The sequence below is a fragment of the Brachycentrus maculatus genome, unplaced genomic scaffold, assembly GCF_059751285.1.
Source record: "Brachycentrus maculatus isolate JH-2025_06_01 unplaced genomic scaffold, ASM5975128v1 h1tg000241l, whole genome shotgun sequence".
NCBI classification, from domain to species: domain Eukaryota; kingdom Metazoa; phylum Arthropoda; class Insecta; order Trichoptera; family Brachycentridae; genus Brachycentrus; species Brachycentrus maculatus.
The window spans coordinates 586454-604036 of NW_028280992.1; the positions used below are offsets into that span (position 1 = coordinate 586454).

General features: G+C 35.5%; 1 protein-coding gene across 1 annotated transcript in view; it reads left to right on the forward strand.

Annotated features, from left to right (window-relative positions):
- The window catches only part of sev (receptor protein-tyrosine kinase sevenless), a 113085-nt gene that overhangs the window by 57057 nt on the left and 38445 nt on the right, over positions 1-17583 (forward strand). The window contains exons 3-10 of the mRNA XM_088264994.1: positions 10410-10469; positions 10915-11005; positions 12153-12373; positions 13004-13246; positions 14535-14682; positions 14762-14878; positions 15422-15758; positions 17128-17334. Coding sequence (XP_088121120.1) covers positions 10410-10469; positions 10915-11005; positions 12153-12373; positions 13004-13246; positions 14535-14682; positions 14762-14878; positions 15422-15758; positions 17128-17334 — 1424 coding nt within the window. The remainder of the gene's footprint in view (positions 1-10409; positions 10470-10914; positions 11006-12152; positions 12374-13003; positions 13247-14534; positions 14683-14761; positions 14879-15421; positions 15759-17127; positions 17335-17583) is intronic.

Genomic DNA, 17583 nt, shown 5'->3' on the forward strand with positions numbered 1-17583 from the left:
GTATAATCCAGGATTCGGACCACAAAGACAAATGAAAGAGTTTCTGCTCAATAAAAAACTTCTTTCATCTCACCATGTTACATGTCGCTCACTCCTTTCAAGAACGTCCTAAATAAAAAAAAACTTGATTTTTCAGGAGAACGTTTTTAAAGTTTAAAAATATATTACAATGTATTAAAAATAAATATCATGCCACTTATTGAACTTTTTACTGTGCAACAGATCTTTTTAGATAAAACCTGAAGGTTTTTTCTCCATTTGAAAAATGTTTAGTTTATTAAAAAAAATAATTAAACCATACCTTTCCTTCAAAATTCAAAAACAACACTTTCTGCCCTGTAGCGGGTAAATATTAACTTAAAAATATACCGATTTTGCTGGGATATAGTACATTTTCTGGGCATTCCGAAAACATGCACAGCTGAAAATTGACGATTTTTGATTTATGACGTTCTTGAAAGGAGTGAGCGATGTGTGTACACTTAACCAGCCTATGGCGGCCGGACCGTAAGCCCTGTAAAAAACCAATCTTTCTTTTCTTCTTTTGCTGCAAATGCTAAATGCTAAATAATGTGCAAAAATCGAAATATCTTTGAGATATAAACATGACTTTAATAATAATAATAAATCCCTTACCGCACCCCAATGGTGCATTGGGCACTGCTTCATATAAACGCAGTGTTATCTCGATCGATTACACGTGAAGGAAAGGTGATCAGCCCTCCACTTCAGGTACCAGTCCAGTGTAATATTGAATAAATATTAGAGTGAAAAAATCACTTATATTTATTAAACCCCCCTGGGAATCGAACCCGGGACCTCCAGAACGGTAGGCGAGCATGCTGACCATTACACTACGGAGGCGGACTTTACAATACCAAAATGCAATACTAAACAATTCGAACAGAACTTTAAATATTTGAGAACTATGTAAGTTCTTCAACAACCTTCAATAAAAAAAATCAATAGAAAAAATCAAGTTTGAAATGCTAAAAAATAAATTAAATGAATTTTCATATTATTTTTTGACATCTCATCAAAGATGAAGAAGAATATGGAAGTCTGGGCATTTACGGGGCTTACGACCGTCATAGGCTGGTTTAAGTGATCACTTTACACACGTGTAACATTCACCAATTCTACCCATTATTGACAACCACACTACTCAAATTCTTGGAAGTTCTATATATATGAACCAATTTTGAAACCTTGTTCATGAATCACTAGAACTTCACTAGAAACATCATATTCTTCTTCATCTTTGATGAGATGTCAAAAAATAATATGAAAATAACTCCTGTAATTGGAGATAATCCAGATTTTGTGAACAAGTATTTGGACACACTCAAAATGTTGTAAATGAATTTTATTTATGTCAATCTAAGAAAGAAAAAAAAGAAAAAAATCAATAAAATTAAATTCTAAATTGTAAAACAAGTGTCAGTCCCTCTCCAAGCATAAGAGCTCAGTCTCTTTTTTGGAGAGAACTGCGTTTTTAATTTTAAGATTGTAAGTAGAAATATTTACAAAATAAAATACAATAATAAATAAGAATAAAATATATGAAATAAATAAAAATATATTAATAATAAATTGTTGATAATCAACTGGTGAAAAGGAAGTATGTATCTTAAAAATTAAATGTTATTTCAGGCTCTCTCTCATAAAAATCAATTCATCGCATTGCCCTGAGCACCAATGGGTGCCCGCAAAGGTAACATTTTTTTTAAAAATAAATCTATGGTGACTTAAAATACACGCCCAGATTTTAAAGGAAAGAGAAAGATAAACAATTATTTTGAATAACCAAGTTCTTTGGTCAATATGGCTAACGCGGTTCTATTACTTGTACAAATATAGCATTGTGATGGTCTCACACAAATACAATACATAACATACTAAGGCAGTGGTTCTTAACCGTGTTGGAGGTACCGATCCCACCAGTTTCATATGTGCGTTCACCGAACCCTTAATGGATAAATATCACGATGTGTGATTATTGGCTAATAAATTAATGTGAAAAATCACAAGACTATCGGTAACATTCTTATTAAAATATGTAGAGAACTAAGGGAGATATGAAGGTTTAAACTTTATTTTTTTTATAAAACGAAAAACGTGCGTTCGCATACGTCATCAAATTTCCGTCATCGAACGTTTTATGACGTCATAAGGTTTATAGAGCTGTAAAAGTAGTAGTATGGATTGTTTATTTACCACTACACTACCACTGTGTTAAACAAATATAAGGGGAGGGGGGGGGGGTGAGAGGGTGACACCAAAATTAAAATAACTCCATTGTTTCTGTGACGTCATTCATTGCCAACTTACGAAAATAACGTTTTTTCGAAGGCGAATTTTCCAAAAGAAAATTATGAATGAAAAGATAAAATCGGCTGTTATAAACACAAAATGAGTCTTAAACAATCCTTAAAATAATATATATATTTTTTAATTCAAAACATAGGTATTTATACATAGGTGCACGAAATGAAAACCATTAAAAACAAATCTACTTTTGACATGATTTCACCTAAAAACAAAATACATAATGAATATTTACTGCAAATTAGTGTGACTACTGCTGTTGCTTTTCAGAGACCAGTTCAGAAATACGCAGCTTTACCTTGGCAAGTGCCTCTCACATATCATTTTCGCAACAAAGTCTGTTCCTTTTCTTCGTTTTTAAATGCAGCATCCTCGAAAAGGATTGCTCACAAAGATGTGTCGTAACGAACGGTATGAAAAGCTCCAGAGCTTTCTAAGCAATAACAGGGTACGTTGCCATTTGTTTACACCAAAACGTTGAGACCAGTGTTGCCATATATACAGATTTATCTGTATTGATACAGATTTTAGGCTGCCGTTACAGATGACAGATTTTACTTTTAGGTAGTACTTTTAGTTTTATACAGATTTTTGGAATTGGACATAGTATATGATAAAACAGAAGAATAGATTCGAGCATGGTTAACATTTAATAATAAGTACTGAAACGTTTTAAGGATTATTGCTATCAAAACAACTACAATGATACATGCTACCAACCAAAAATAGAAAAGGATTTGATTTCTAAAATTAATAAATTGAGACTGGTTGAGAGCTTCGCGCGAACTAGGGGGAATGATTTATAAAACCCCTGAGGTTCGATCAAACCCAGGTTGGGAACCACTGACTGTACTAAGGGCTAAATATTTAAGGATTATTGCTATCAAAACAACTACAATGATACATGCTACCAACCAAAAATAGAAAAGGATTTGATTTCTAAAATTAATAAATTGAGACTGGTTGAGAGCTTCGCGCGAACTAGGGGGAATGATTTATAAAACCCCTGAGGTTCGATCAAACCCAGGTTGGGAACCACTGACTGTACTAAGGGCTAAATATTTACACAGTTCATTGGTCATATTATCCTGAAATGAAAAAAAAAAACATTGAAACGTTAAACTGACGCGAGTCAAGTGGTACCAAATAACAGGTATGGTGAAATAGTCGGTTTTGTTAAAGGAATAACCCTCGATGCCTCTATACAGGCTTGTCTGCAGGTAGGATAGTTAGGATAGGAAAGGCAGATTTTTTAAATTTTTTAATTTTTTTAAATTTTATTTATTTCTTAAGTTAGCTTATATTACAACCAATATTAACTATTATTTACACTTAATTTATATCATCTATAAATCGTAGTCATACAGGAGAATGTGACCAAGTGCATTGTTTTACAAAAACGTGATCATTGACTATTTGATATCTTATTAGATTAATATTGCCCTGAAAAAATCTCAAATGATTTTAAACTTGGAAGTATAATATATTGACTTGGTTAAAATGACTAACTGCATTGATGTTTCTTGCCAAGCAAAAGTGACTTAAATGGCCCTCCTGAACATTTTACGTTTTGGTAGTTGATCACTTTCTCCTGTACGACTACGACATATTTACATCTCCTTACAGTAAACAAAACAGTTTATTTACATTTTATTTTTAAATTCTTTCAGGCTCTTTTTATTCTTCATACATTCAGGCATCTCATCATACATTTTAAAACCCTTATACATTAAAGAATTTTGCGACTCGGTTTTTTTCAACAATGGCATTTATTTTTATTTGAAAAATACATCACCCCTAGGTGACGTTGCCCATGACAGAAGGACCTACAACCTGAGAACGAGGAGAGCTGACTCCAACAGTCTACAATGACAAAAAGTTGAGATGGAGCCAGGAAGAAGACCTAGAACAATTAATGAATATTTATTGAACTCATTATTCCTTTGGCGGGAACTATAAATACGTTTTTTTTAATGTTACAAATTACATTGCATTTGCAACACATAGTTTTTTTGACATCTCAACATAGATGAAGAAGAATATGAATGTCTGGGCATTTACAGGGTTTACGGCCTGCCACAGGCTGGTTAAGTGATCACTTTACACACGTGTAACATTCACCATTCTACCCATGAATAACAGCCACACTACTCAAATTTTGGAAGTCATACTTATATGATCCATCTCATGACGTTCCGTAATTGAGTTCGCAACAATAATCTGTGATTTGATTTCGTCTTCTAACGCTTTTGGCACCCAATGGTGCATAGGGCACTGAATCCTATTAACGCACTGTTATCTTGATCGTTACTTAAATGAATGCAAGGTGATGCGCTTCATAAATCGTATTGACGCACTGTTATCTTTATCGTTACTTACATGAAGGCAATGTGATTGCTACTGCGCTTCAGGGACCAGTCCATGGTAAAATCAAATAAATATTGGAGTGTAATATCACTAACATTTATTTTCACCCCCCGCTGGGAATCGAACCCGGGACCTCCAGCACGGTATCTAAAACGCTAACGGAGGCGGATTGATTTCGATTTAGAAAGCTTTTATTTACTTTTTATTAACAGAGCCTTTTATTAACAGAGCCGGCCTTTTTTTATTTGTATGCAATATCTGAACCCAGATTTGTGAACAAGTATTTGGACACACTCGAAATGTTGTAAATAGTATTTACCGTTGGCCGTAAGGTTAGGCTCAAAAGGACACATCCGATTTTTTTAAAGTGTTTCTAAATTAGCTATCATTAAATCACCCTAACTTAAAACAGGTAAACAGTTCCTACTAAGGGTGTTTTAAATTGTAAGAAAATTCGTTTAACCGGAACACCCCAACCATAATGGATTCTCACGGTAAGTGATTTTTGAAGAAGGTTCGTTATATCGCCTATGTTATCTTGATATTACGGTCAAGGGTAGGGAGTTATTGCTCAATACCGACCCAATCAAAGACATTCAATATTAGGCTCACTTCATACAATTTTTTACGTCTTAGCAAAGATTACGAAGAATATGGAACTATGCGTATTTAAAGGGATTAAGATCTGCCATAGGCTGGTTAAATTATCACTTTACACACGTCTAAAATGCAACATTGTACCCATGATTGACATCTAATATTCACTTATATATTTATATTTATTTGTATACTTTATTACCCTTATCCGCACCTAATGGTGCATAGGGCACTGCATCGAATTGACACAGTGTTATCTTGATCATTACTTACATGAAAGCAAGGTGATCACTCTTGCGCTTCAGGAACCAGTCCAGGGTAATATTAAATAAATATTACAGTGTAAAATCACTCATATTTATTTTCACCCCCCCTGGGAATCGAACCCGGGACCTCAAGCACGGTAGCTAAACACGCTGACTATTACACCACGGAGGCGGACACGGATCTATGGATTTGTATACTTGATCATACAAAAATTGCAAATTACAATACTGTGCCCTCACTGAGATTTCCCGTGCCGAGGACACATTTTACAATACTTCATTCACAAAACTATTCATTCAAACCCTTATCCGCACCCCAATGGTGCATAGGGCACTGTATTATATAAACCCAGTGTTTTCTTGATTGTCAACTCACGAAGGAAAGGTCAAAAATCAGCCCTCCGCTTCAGGTACCAGTCCAGGGTAATATTGAATAAATATTGGAGTGAAAAAATATTTACATTTTATTATAATGCAAATAAGTAGGTAAGTACTGGTAGGTACCTAACTATCGAGGGTTATATTTTGCGGTCGGGTGACCATGAGGTATCACAATGGATGGGTGCACTTGACGGAGACATTGCCTTGATTATATTTACCATTATATGTAGGTATATCATCTACCAACGGCCAAAGATGTTGTGGTCACGCACAGCTAAACGTCAGCCACGGTCACGTGTGACAAACTAAGAAATCCGTTAAAGTAACAACCGTGATTAATGGGCAGAATGGTGAACGCTACACAAGTGTATAAAGTGATCGCTTAAGTCAGCCAAATGCCAGGTCGTAAGCCCTGGGATGCTCAGACTTTCATATACATGTTTCATATCAACAACATTTTGAGTGTTTCCAAATAATTGTTCACAAAATCTGGATTATCTCCTATTACAGGAGTTATTTTCATTTTATTTTTTTCATATCATAACTCATGTAATTGGAAATAATCCAGATTTTGTGAACAAGTATTTGGACACACTCAAAATGCTGTAAATAAATTATCTGGTCAAATTTTAAGCTTAAATAATAAAAACGAAAATAATATTTTCGAGAGTTTCTTATGTGTGATTATAATCCAGGATTCGGAACTCACATACCAATAAAAGAGTTTCTGCTCAATAAAAAGCTTCTTTTCATCTCACCAATAGATGTCTCTAGTGAAGTTCTAGTGATTCAAGAACAATATTTCAAAATTGGTTAATATAAATAGAACTTCCAATAATTTGAGTAGTGTGGTTGTCAATAATGGTTAGAATTGGTGAATGTTACACGAGTGTGAAGTATTTACTTAAACCAGCCTAAGACGGTCGTCAGCCCCGTAAACGACTTCCATATTCTTTTTCATTCAAGTTGAAGCACTTTAAAAAAAAACGTGATTAATACATATTTCTTTTGGGCTATACTTAGTGACAATATGTCCCGTTTTGAACTGGACCGTCCCGTTTTTAGATAGCCTGTCCCGTTGTCCCCAAGTAAAGTTTCGGGACGTCAAATTGTCCCAACAAAAGAGCAACACACGGTAACAATAAAAAAGAGTGCAAAAAATCGACGGTAGTTTGAAGTATAGCCGTTTCATATTACCCCTGGACTTATCTATTTGTTTCATTGCAACGTGTAAAAATATGGGTGGGCATCACTTCCAAGCGACCGAGAAAAACCTAAACAAATTATCCATTGTTATTATTATTTTAAAATTAAAATGACCAGCATATTTCGTTAAATTAAAATAAGTCAAGTTACTAGTTGGTTACTGTTAAATTTTGAAATTCGTTCATATTTGTCCCGAAAACCTCCCATTACGTAAATTTGAGTAACCGCTTGCCTAATTTTTATATTATTTCGCATGCCAAATGTCAGAATGAATTCCCGCGTAAAATATTTTATTGCCATGTAGTTAAAGAATAATTATTTGTTTAAAAAAATGTATATTTGAACGTAAAAGTAGGTACCTAATTTTACTATTTAAGCACCCTTTTGTGGTTGATGTCTAACGCAAGATATTATTTATCTACAAATAGAAAGAATGATACACACATTGTTGTTTTTTTCATTTCCTGCTACAACAAAGCACGCTGCATCTTATTCCCGGGCTCTGATTGGCCGGCACGTTAATTGTGCCCATTCTGATGGCCAATTAGTGACACTCGGCGGGTGGAAACTGACCTTTTACATCGTGATTGGATTTAAACTGGCTTTGTTGTTGTTTTGTAGTTCGTGCTAGACGACAGGATGAAGTTATTAGAGAGCATAACTCGCGGACAACCCTGCTATTACGATATTATGTACAATAGATAACATCATTACGACGAAGATTACGTAATTACTCCGAAGATTGAGATTTTTTCAATTACTTACTCATCTCCTTGCAAGCTTTTTTTTTTAAAATGAATAAACCGTGATGATGAGAGTCTACAACATATAATAAAGCGGCTGTAATATCAGGGTGCCTAAGGGTGGTGACTGACCAGAGCCATTTCGTCGTAACGTAACACGTTACGATGCGAGCATTCAGGCAGTCAGAACAGCGAGCCGAGTGCTCCATCCATAGTCGGATGCTCGCCGCGAATGTTACGTTACGACGAAATGCTCCGGTCAGTCCCCACCTTAATGTATGCGTTCACGCGCTCCGAGCCTGCAACGGTTCGCGATCCGTCTAGAAGTGATTCGTTTTGATCTGCTCTGACAGTGAACACACAGCGAGCACAGTCGGTACGTTCGCTGCTCTTACAAGGGCAACGTTTCCATCGAAGAAGCTGCAGTTGGTCAGAACGCTACACAGTTGCACCAATTGATGCGAAATATGACTACATGAATTCCCTCAATTTTCGACGTGTTTTTGTACACCTTTCTTTCAAAGATTGAGAAGCTTCAAAGATGACAATGTGGATCACAGAATGCGTAGATTGTGACAAATGTGCCGAGGCGCGTGCGCAGGAAGCGGGGGCGGCCGCCATGTTGGTCGCTGGTCGCGCAGTGACAGCGGTCGCACATTGGGCGCCAATAACTCATCGTTACGGAGATGCGTCCATCTGCTAGCTCTGATTACTTCTGCTTATTAGGAACGCAGATGCGTGGGTGCTAGTTTTCTTCATCTCAAAATCTCCCTTAATTTACACAAGTAATAATATAACCGAACGCTTATCTTCAAATAGTATTTTTTTACTATAAAAAGATAAAAGTTTACATCTTTAGATTCTAGCGAGATATTTTGCCTAGAATTTTCACTCATGAATTACATGAAATTACAGTAAATTTAAACTTAAAGAGTAAATCCACTCACGAGTAGGCATAGGCTATAAAACTTAAAAAGTTGAAGCCTGAGTAGGTCATGATAAGCGGTGTTGCATAAGCCGTAGCTAGATTTCAAAGTCACTTGGACGTTAGGCATTTATAAAAAAAATAGATTCTAAGATAGAGTTTTACATCTTTCCCTTAACATTGAAATATAGCGAGAGACTTTGGTAATCATATGCAACTCCGAGTGCCCTAGTCATTGCTATTATTCTTCTCTCATCTGAATCAAATGTAGCATAGGGCACTGCATCTCATCAACATAGTGTTGTCTTTATTGTTAATTACTCGAAGGCAAGATGCTCAGTTCTGCGCTTCATGTACCAGTCCAGGGTGAAAATATATTAATATTACAGTGAAATATCACTTATATTTATTTTGAACCCCCTGAGAATCGAACCCGGGACCTTTACCATGACAATTGAACATGCTAACCACTACATTTGGACTAAATCTAGATAATGCCAATTTTTTACAGGTGATTCAGAGTATTATTTTATTTCTATATTAATTTCCAGCTACAAAATATTATTACACTCATTACCAGATTTAAAAAAAAAAAATACATTTTTGAGTAGGTACTTTAAAAAAAAAGATTGTGGAGCATCCAAAAATTCTTCTCTTATGCCTCGACCATGCAATTGAACATGCTAACTACTACATTTGGATTATACCTGGATATTTTCATAATTATTTGGCGATTTTTGAAAACTTAGTACCTGCTTAGAAATATATTATGAATACGTTTCGTTGAGTTAGCTTGCATTTGACATTATATATGAACAATTCACTTTCACTAGGGCAAAAAAAGTCAAATCTTCAAATGATAATAAAGTCATACAAAAAAAAACCGGCAAGAGGTGATATTTAAGTCAACTTTTGTTGCGGTATCCTCTGTCAAAGTCTCTTTAAGAGTTTAAGCTTCAAAACAATTTTATATAGGGTGAATCAGCCTATTATTATCATTCATTCTTCTTCTTCTTCTTCAAACCTTTATCCGCACCCCAATGGTGCATAGGGCACTGCATCATAGAAACGCAGTGTTACCTTGATTGTTAACACATGAAGGAAAGGTGATCAGCCATCTGGTTCAGGTACCAGTCCAAGGTAATATTGAATAAATATTAGAGTGAAACGATAACTTGTATTTATTTGACCCCGCTCCTTGGGAAACGAACTTGTGTTGGTTTGTGGTCCCGTGGTTAGTGTCGCGGACTCTTGAGTCAGAGTTTCTCGGTTCGAATCCACCCTACCACAATTTGATACCTATTTCTATTGTAATAATGAGCCGTTTAGGCACAGGAATAGTATGAAATTGAAGTATTTTTGTAAATAATAAAAACACAAATATTTCTCTTTTTATTAAAAAAAAAAAGAACATGGGACCTCCAGAATGGTAGCCAAGTCCGCCTCCGTAGCGTATCACTCATTACCAACTAAAAAAAATAACAAAATATTTAGTACTTCAAAAAAACATAGGCTTGTTTGCCATAAAAAAATCTTTTCTTCTTCCCTATTCCTTTTCAATATTTTCAATATATATCTATTCTTTACTTGTTTCAGTGTAATCATGGCTGCTCCCTCTGGAACAAGGCTCTGGAAACTTCATGCCAAGCTGTCTGCGTGAGTATATCTTTCCAGTAACTCCAAACACATATGTCATCTTTAATAAATTCATTCAAGTTCATTCATTGGCCACGTGGGCAGATAATGCAGTCCTAAGACGGAGCGTAATAGCTTCTGTAATATTTCAATGCAAACTGATGATAATTTTGAAAGGTCACACAAATGTAAAAGAAATAAACAAATAATGAATTAAACAAAATTTTTGTGAAATATTATTGTCTTATTAACATGTTCAATGTGTATAAAGTAATGTCATATAGCATGAATTTTGGAAAACCCATAACTTGCTCAAAATTAAATTATTCATAGTTAATTTCAATAGGTCCCTTTAAAAACGATAGATAGAGGTTTCACTGTAATTGTGAATAACTTTAGGAGATTTTGAACAAATCAACATTAAAATTTTTACTGTTATAAATTTTAACACATGTTATGATTCCAGAATGTGACAACTGAAGTACTAACAGCAAAGGAACTGTACTGTGTGATGGGATGTAATGGAGCTGTCAACTATTATTTTCAACTTCTAAAAGGTACTTGGATACATTCACATGGATAGTTTCATTGTTTGATAGTTACTTTAAGCTTGTTCTAAACCAACCATCATGCTGCTTCCCTGCAGTGGGAAATGCTAAAAATTGTCTTTTACATACTGTTGGTAGAGAGCAAGAGACACTTATAAGCGTTCTATGGTCGAGTTTGATGAAACAACTGCCCGATAATAATGTGTATTATCTATTACTAGTTGTCTGCCTTAGTAGTGTAATGGTCAGCACGCCCGGCCACCGTACTGGAGGTTCCAGGTTCGATTTCTAGGGGGGGGTCAAATAAATATAATAAGATTTTTTCAAACTAGTATTTATTTAATATTACCCTGAATTGGTACCTTAATTTGGTTTGGCCCTCAGAAGGGTCTCAGCAAAATTTGTGCTTAAGTCGCTGACAACTGAGCAGAAGCAACTTCGCGTGGAGATCGCACAGGAAATTGTGGAGACTGCGATCAATGATCCCAACTTTCTCAATACGCTCCCTGTGATTTCTGAATTTATCCCCAACTAAAAATGCATTTGAAAGGGACAAGATTTCAGATCTGGGAAGACGAAAATGAATGAAAAAGAAGAATGAAAATTGCGACGGACCACCTGCGCAATGACTCTTACCAATAGGGGCTTTCCAGCATTGCTTCCGGCAGAGGCAGAACCATTGGGAGAAGTATGTAGCAGCTCAAGGGGACTTCTTTGAAGGGGATAAGTGTCATTTAATTGTATCTCAATAAATGTTGCTTTTATGAATAAAAGTCGGAAACTTTTTGAACAGCGTATATATTTTTACAATAGAAAAATATTTTTTTACATATTTTTTTCTCCATACCTTTTAATATTCCTTTCAAAACCATATATTTGTATCGAAGAAAAACTATTGCGTCAAGTGTTACTTGGGTTTAAATAATGTTAAGTAGTTGTTTGGATCTGACTTGGGAGGATGCAAGGGAGCTGGCAGCCGACAGAAAAGCCTGGAGACAGTTTGTGGACTCCATATGCTCCACCTAGGGAGCGGATATGGTTATATATATATATAAGTAGTTATTTAATGGATGTAGGACCTTAACATTGGGACTAATTGTAGTATTGTTATATTTTAGAGAAGATTGGGATTGATTGAAGTATTGATATATTTCAGAGAAGATTGGGACTCCCCCCGCGCCAGCGCTGGTCGCGGACAGCCTCACGGCCACCTCGCTGGCCCTGGAGTGGGAGGGCTCCCGGCACTCCAACCTCAGCTACCTGGTGCAGTGGCGGTACGAGGAGCTGGCCGGCGCGTGGCAGTACTGCCGCAACCAGACCTGGGGCCACAGCTCCGTGGTGCATGTGGAGAACTTGCAGCCCTACACCAAGTACCGGGTGAGTGCCTGATCATATAACAAACTATCGTGCCTGTTTTAAAAATATTTTTACTTCTTCTCCTTCTTATTGTAGGCCTGGCGCTTGTTTTTAAGAGGGATTAGCCTCCTGCGACGTCGATTCCCAGCTATCGACCCATCTCTTTGGTGGTCTGCCCGGGAGTCGTCTACCATGGAGTTGACCGTACAGTGCGATGTGGGAGAGTATGGATGGTTCCATTCTCCTCACATGCGCATACCATTGTCTCCTTCGTTGCCTTCCCCACCTAACGACATCTTGGATCTCGCATATTTCCCTGATCCAGGCATTTCTTATTCTTATCTCGAAGACTCTTGCCTGTTATACTTCTTAGATTCTTCATTTCTGACACTCTAAGCGCATTTTTTGTGTTATATTTGTATATTTTTACTATATTTTGTATATTAAAAGCATTGATAACTTTGTGGTATGGTACACTCTCCTTATCATTCATCGTTTACTTTGTGTAATACCAAAATTTTGTTTGTAATATCGTAATAATTTTATTTTAATGACCTGATGATTGAATGATTTTCCGGAACTGGTTAACTGGTTTCTTACCTAGCTTAACGTCTCTCTATATGTAAACAATTTATCTTTGATTCCCTTCAGTTTCGAGTGGCTGTCCTCCTGTCTGCCCGCCACAGTGACCCCATAGTCTCCGCGCCTAGTGTCATCATCAGCACGCTCCCTTCCGGCCCCCCCACGTCTGCCCCCATCGAGCTGCGGGTGACGGCACTCGACTCCCACAGGATATCTCTCTCCTGGGAACCCGGACCCTTCCCCAACGGGCCCATCTTGTCTTATGTGCTTCGAATCGAAGAGTTGGGAAGACAGGGATACACGGCTTTGAAGGTATGTACCGACAACACAACAGCACAACCAGAATACAAGATTTACAACGTTTCCAGTGTGTCCAAATACTGGATTATCTCCTATTAGGAGTTATTTTTCATTTTATTTTTTGACATCTCAACACAGATGAAGAAGAATATGAAAGTCTTATGACAGTCGTAAGCCCCATCAATACCCTGATTTCCATGTTGAAATGTCAAAAATTATGACAACACAAGATTGTCGGAATAACAGAATTTAATTCTTTACCAGATGAAAAGAGGATGGAGAAAGATTATGATAGATTCAAAAGAGAAATTAAAAGGAAATTCTATCACTACAATAATCTAACTAGATTACTGTTTCTTTATTTTTTATTATTCAATAATTGCATTTCATTCTTCTTTTTTTCTTAGACTTACTCTTTTATTATTAGTTTAATATACAGTAGGATTAATTTTAGGTCTACATATTACTCTGCTGACAAATTATATATAACACAAGCAGTATGCTCTATTAGAGGTAGTTCTTCAATTAAAAATACTGTAAAATATATGAATGTATCATAATATATGTATAGAATAAATTTATAAATAAACTGAAATCAAATCATTGACTATGTGTGGCATATGACTACTTTCGGGTGACACATTTGAAGTGCTATAACTTTCTTGTAAAGTAATTATGTTGCTGCTGATACAAACTTGCTTTGATCGATAAAACAACCTTTAAAATGCCATCATTTTATATAATTTTACCTTTGAATTATGTGCAGTATGTAAATGGCCTTTTAATAAAATAATGGTGTTTCAAATGTGTCTTTGCAAAGTAGCGATTTGCTACTGACACGCTTTTGGTTGGGACCAAAAATGGAATATGGAAAATAGTCATAAATGACTCATTGGGAGAATTAAACATTTTGTCCATATGAATGTAATAAAATACCTAGGTACCTACCTATACATTTTATTAAGTACTTACAAATAGTACCTACATAAAACAGTTCTACCACCAGATGTCGCATGCGTCGCACTGAATAAAACAAAAGACATCAGATAGAAAAAATATAATATTGTTAACTGTCAGAATCAGATAGATAGAAAATTATTGCAAAGATTAATTAAGAATAAACTTTTATTGTCGTTTCTTTAATTACAAAGCAACACATTGTTTATTTTATTATTATACTTTACATATTATTTACACCCAATTTACAAAGGAAAATATTACCACGTTATATGAATTGCTGATGTAGTGGGAGTTATATACCATAAATTGACATTTTACTGACAGTTTTTATTTATTGTAGGATTTACCAGCATCAGAAAACATCCTATTCTACATGTTTCAAAGCTTGTCGCCATCTGTAAAGTACAGGGTCGGGGTGTCCATGAGAAACGCAGAAGGAGTGGGACCACAAGCTACCGTGGTGGTCACCACATCTGCCCAACCCACAGGTTAGTACCCTCATTGCAAAATGGCTATATTTTGTATAAGATAACCCTTGATTCAAAACTGATTTTGTTTCCTTTTTAGCTGTTGACAGTCAGCAACCTATTCTTATCCTCGGAGGAGCTCACACTATTGTGCAACAGCCTTCGGACATTTTTGCAGAGAATGATTTGATTTATAACACTACAAATTTCATCCAAGGCAAGTATTTTAGTAATACAACATATCGCAATTTTTTTATGTAACTTTACATAATTAAGGTATCTTCGATATTATCTTCACATATATTTTTACATAGTATGAGATACAAGCTATGTTTTAAACTAAAACCGGAATGTTAATACTGTCCCGAGAAAATGAAATTTGAATTTTGGATACCGCATTGTCACAAAATGTGTATCAAGCACGCAATTGGGAGTGTCGTCATATGTCGACCTCAGGCAAAAAATTGATTTAGTGCAAAAATACTACTGGATCTTGACGTGAACCCTTTGGAACACCACTATATGCCAAAACAGGCAAAATAACTTTTAAAATGCCTTTTTTAAGTTTCAATATAATCGGTTTGCTTGGCAGGATTTTACTAGGCATTGTTAAACTTTTTCCGAAGCCAGCATATGCTGAATCTATCTGCCAGAATTGTATGTATTCAATATTATAAAACAACCAGTCTAGATGATATTTCATACTATGAATTGAAATTAAATTAAAAATGTGTCACAAATTGAATTTTGTTCCGTTTAGGTATGGGCATCGATGTTCGAAGAGACCTTCTCTTCGTCTCCGACTCCAGCGGAACAGTTTACAAAAGTTCCTTGTCCAAGATATCTGCCTCAATTCCTATTTTAACCCCGTCCACAATCGCCTATAACCCTCTGGACCTGTCAGTGGATTGGCTAAACAGCCATCTGTATATCCTGGGCGAGGTCAACCACAACAATGGCAACACTCCAAGAGGAAACACGAATAATTTTGTCCGTTGGCAAGTCATCAGATGTGACTTTGACGGGAAAGGGCAGACTGTGGCTTTTGCTGGGTTCCATTCCAAGCCGGTGCATATTGAAGTTGATCCATACAATGGGTAAGATTTCATTCATTGAATTTAATGCCATTTGCTTTTTAGAATTCTTTATTTGGTATTTTTATTTTATTATTTTAATTTTAATTTAATTTTTATTGTTTTTATTTGTTCGGGAATTGTACAGCTTTACATATAAAAAAATGATATAATAAACAAAAGTTACATAAAAAATAATAAAAATTACATTACATTAACAAAAATAGTTACGTTAAAAAAAACAGTTAAACAATTTCACATTTATGTTATACAACTATAAAAAAACATTCAGAGATTAAAAAAAGGGTATTTTTACACATTTCGGACAGTTATTTTTCTATGCCTGCTTTGATAATTGTGTTAACATAGTTAAGACTTTAACAAAGAGATTGGTACATAATATTCATCCATAAATATTAAATAATTCCTTCTTTTCTGACTTTGCTATTAGGGCGGCACAGAAGGTAAAAATCCCGTCCTTAAGCATCAATCGACCGAACGGGAAGAAATACCTTTCCCGCACTTAGTGTGTTAACAAAAAGGAATAACCCACAAAGCCTCTATTTTAGAGGCTTGTCTGCAGGTAGGATAGTAAAAATAGGAAGGGTAGATGTGATAAATACAACACAAACACCTAGACCAATTGAAAATTAATATATTCTCAGATTTCACGGCCATTTAGACGTTGATATTATATTTCTACATTATTATTTTGTGAACGGATTATATTTTTTGTTGATATCACATTACAGTATTATTATTCAATAATTTGGTGGTATTATACCCTGAGGACTGAAGTATTTGAAAAAAGTACAACCAATGCATGGCATAGCAACACAAAAATACACTTTAACTTTAAAGATGTAAATATATATATCGCTCACTCCTTTCAAAAACGTCATAAATCAAAAATCGTCAATTTTCAGCTGTGCATGTTTACGGAATGCCCAGAAAATGTACTATATCCCAGCAAAAGATGCATATTATCAACTTAATATTTACCCGCTACAGGGCAGAAAGTGTAGTTTTTGCATTTTGAAGAAATGGTATTATTTAATTATTTTTTTAAATATACTAAATATTTTTCAAATGGAGAAAAAACCTTCAGGTTTTACCTAAAAACATCTGTTGCATAGTAAAAAGTTCAACAAGTGGCTTGATATTTATTTTCAATACATTGTATTATATTTTTAAACTTTAAAGACGTTCTCCTGAAAAAATCAAGTATTTTGATTTATGACGTTCTTGAAAGGAGTGAGCGATATATGATGTAAATTAAGTTTAAAAAATTGTTTGTATTAAATGTAATATAACCTAACTAAAGAAATAAATATTAAAAAAAAAACAAACTACCAAATTAAAACCGATAAGAACAGGAATGATTTTTTCGCAGGTACCTATTTTGGGTGCAGCAAGGGTCTGGTGGCGGACTCTTCAGGCTGGATCTGGCGGACATCTCCAACGGGGTAAAGCATGACATCACGCCCGAGTTGGTGGTCAGGGGACGCAGTCTGGGCTCCTTCACGGTGGACCACATCAATTTCAGACTCCTCGTGCCTAACCTGATCACCAACACGGTACTCTCAGTGTCACTCGATGGGTAAGAACAGACTGCATACTGGAGGACAGAGCATTAAAACTTGCATTTGCAGAAAAGAGTAGTAAAATTGTAGTAGTCTTGGTTATCCGACCTTCTACTGTATACTGTAGACTGTATACTAACTATAGACTGTATACTGTGTACTATAGACTGTATGCTGGAGGACAGAGCATCAAAACTTGCGTTTGCAGAAAAATGTAGTAAAATTGTAGAAGTCTTGGTTATCCGACCTTCTACTGTATACTGTAG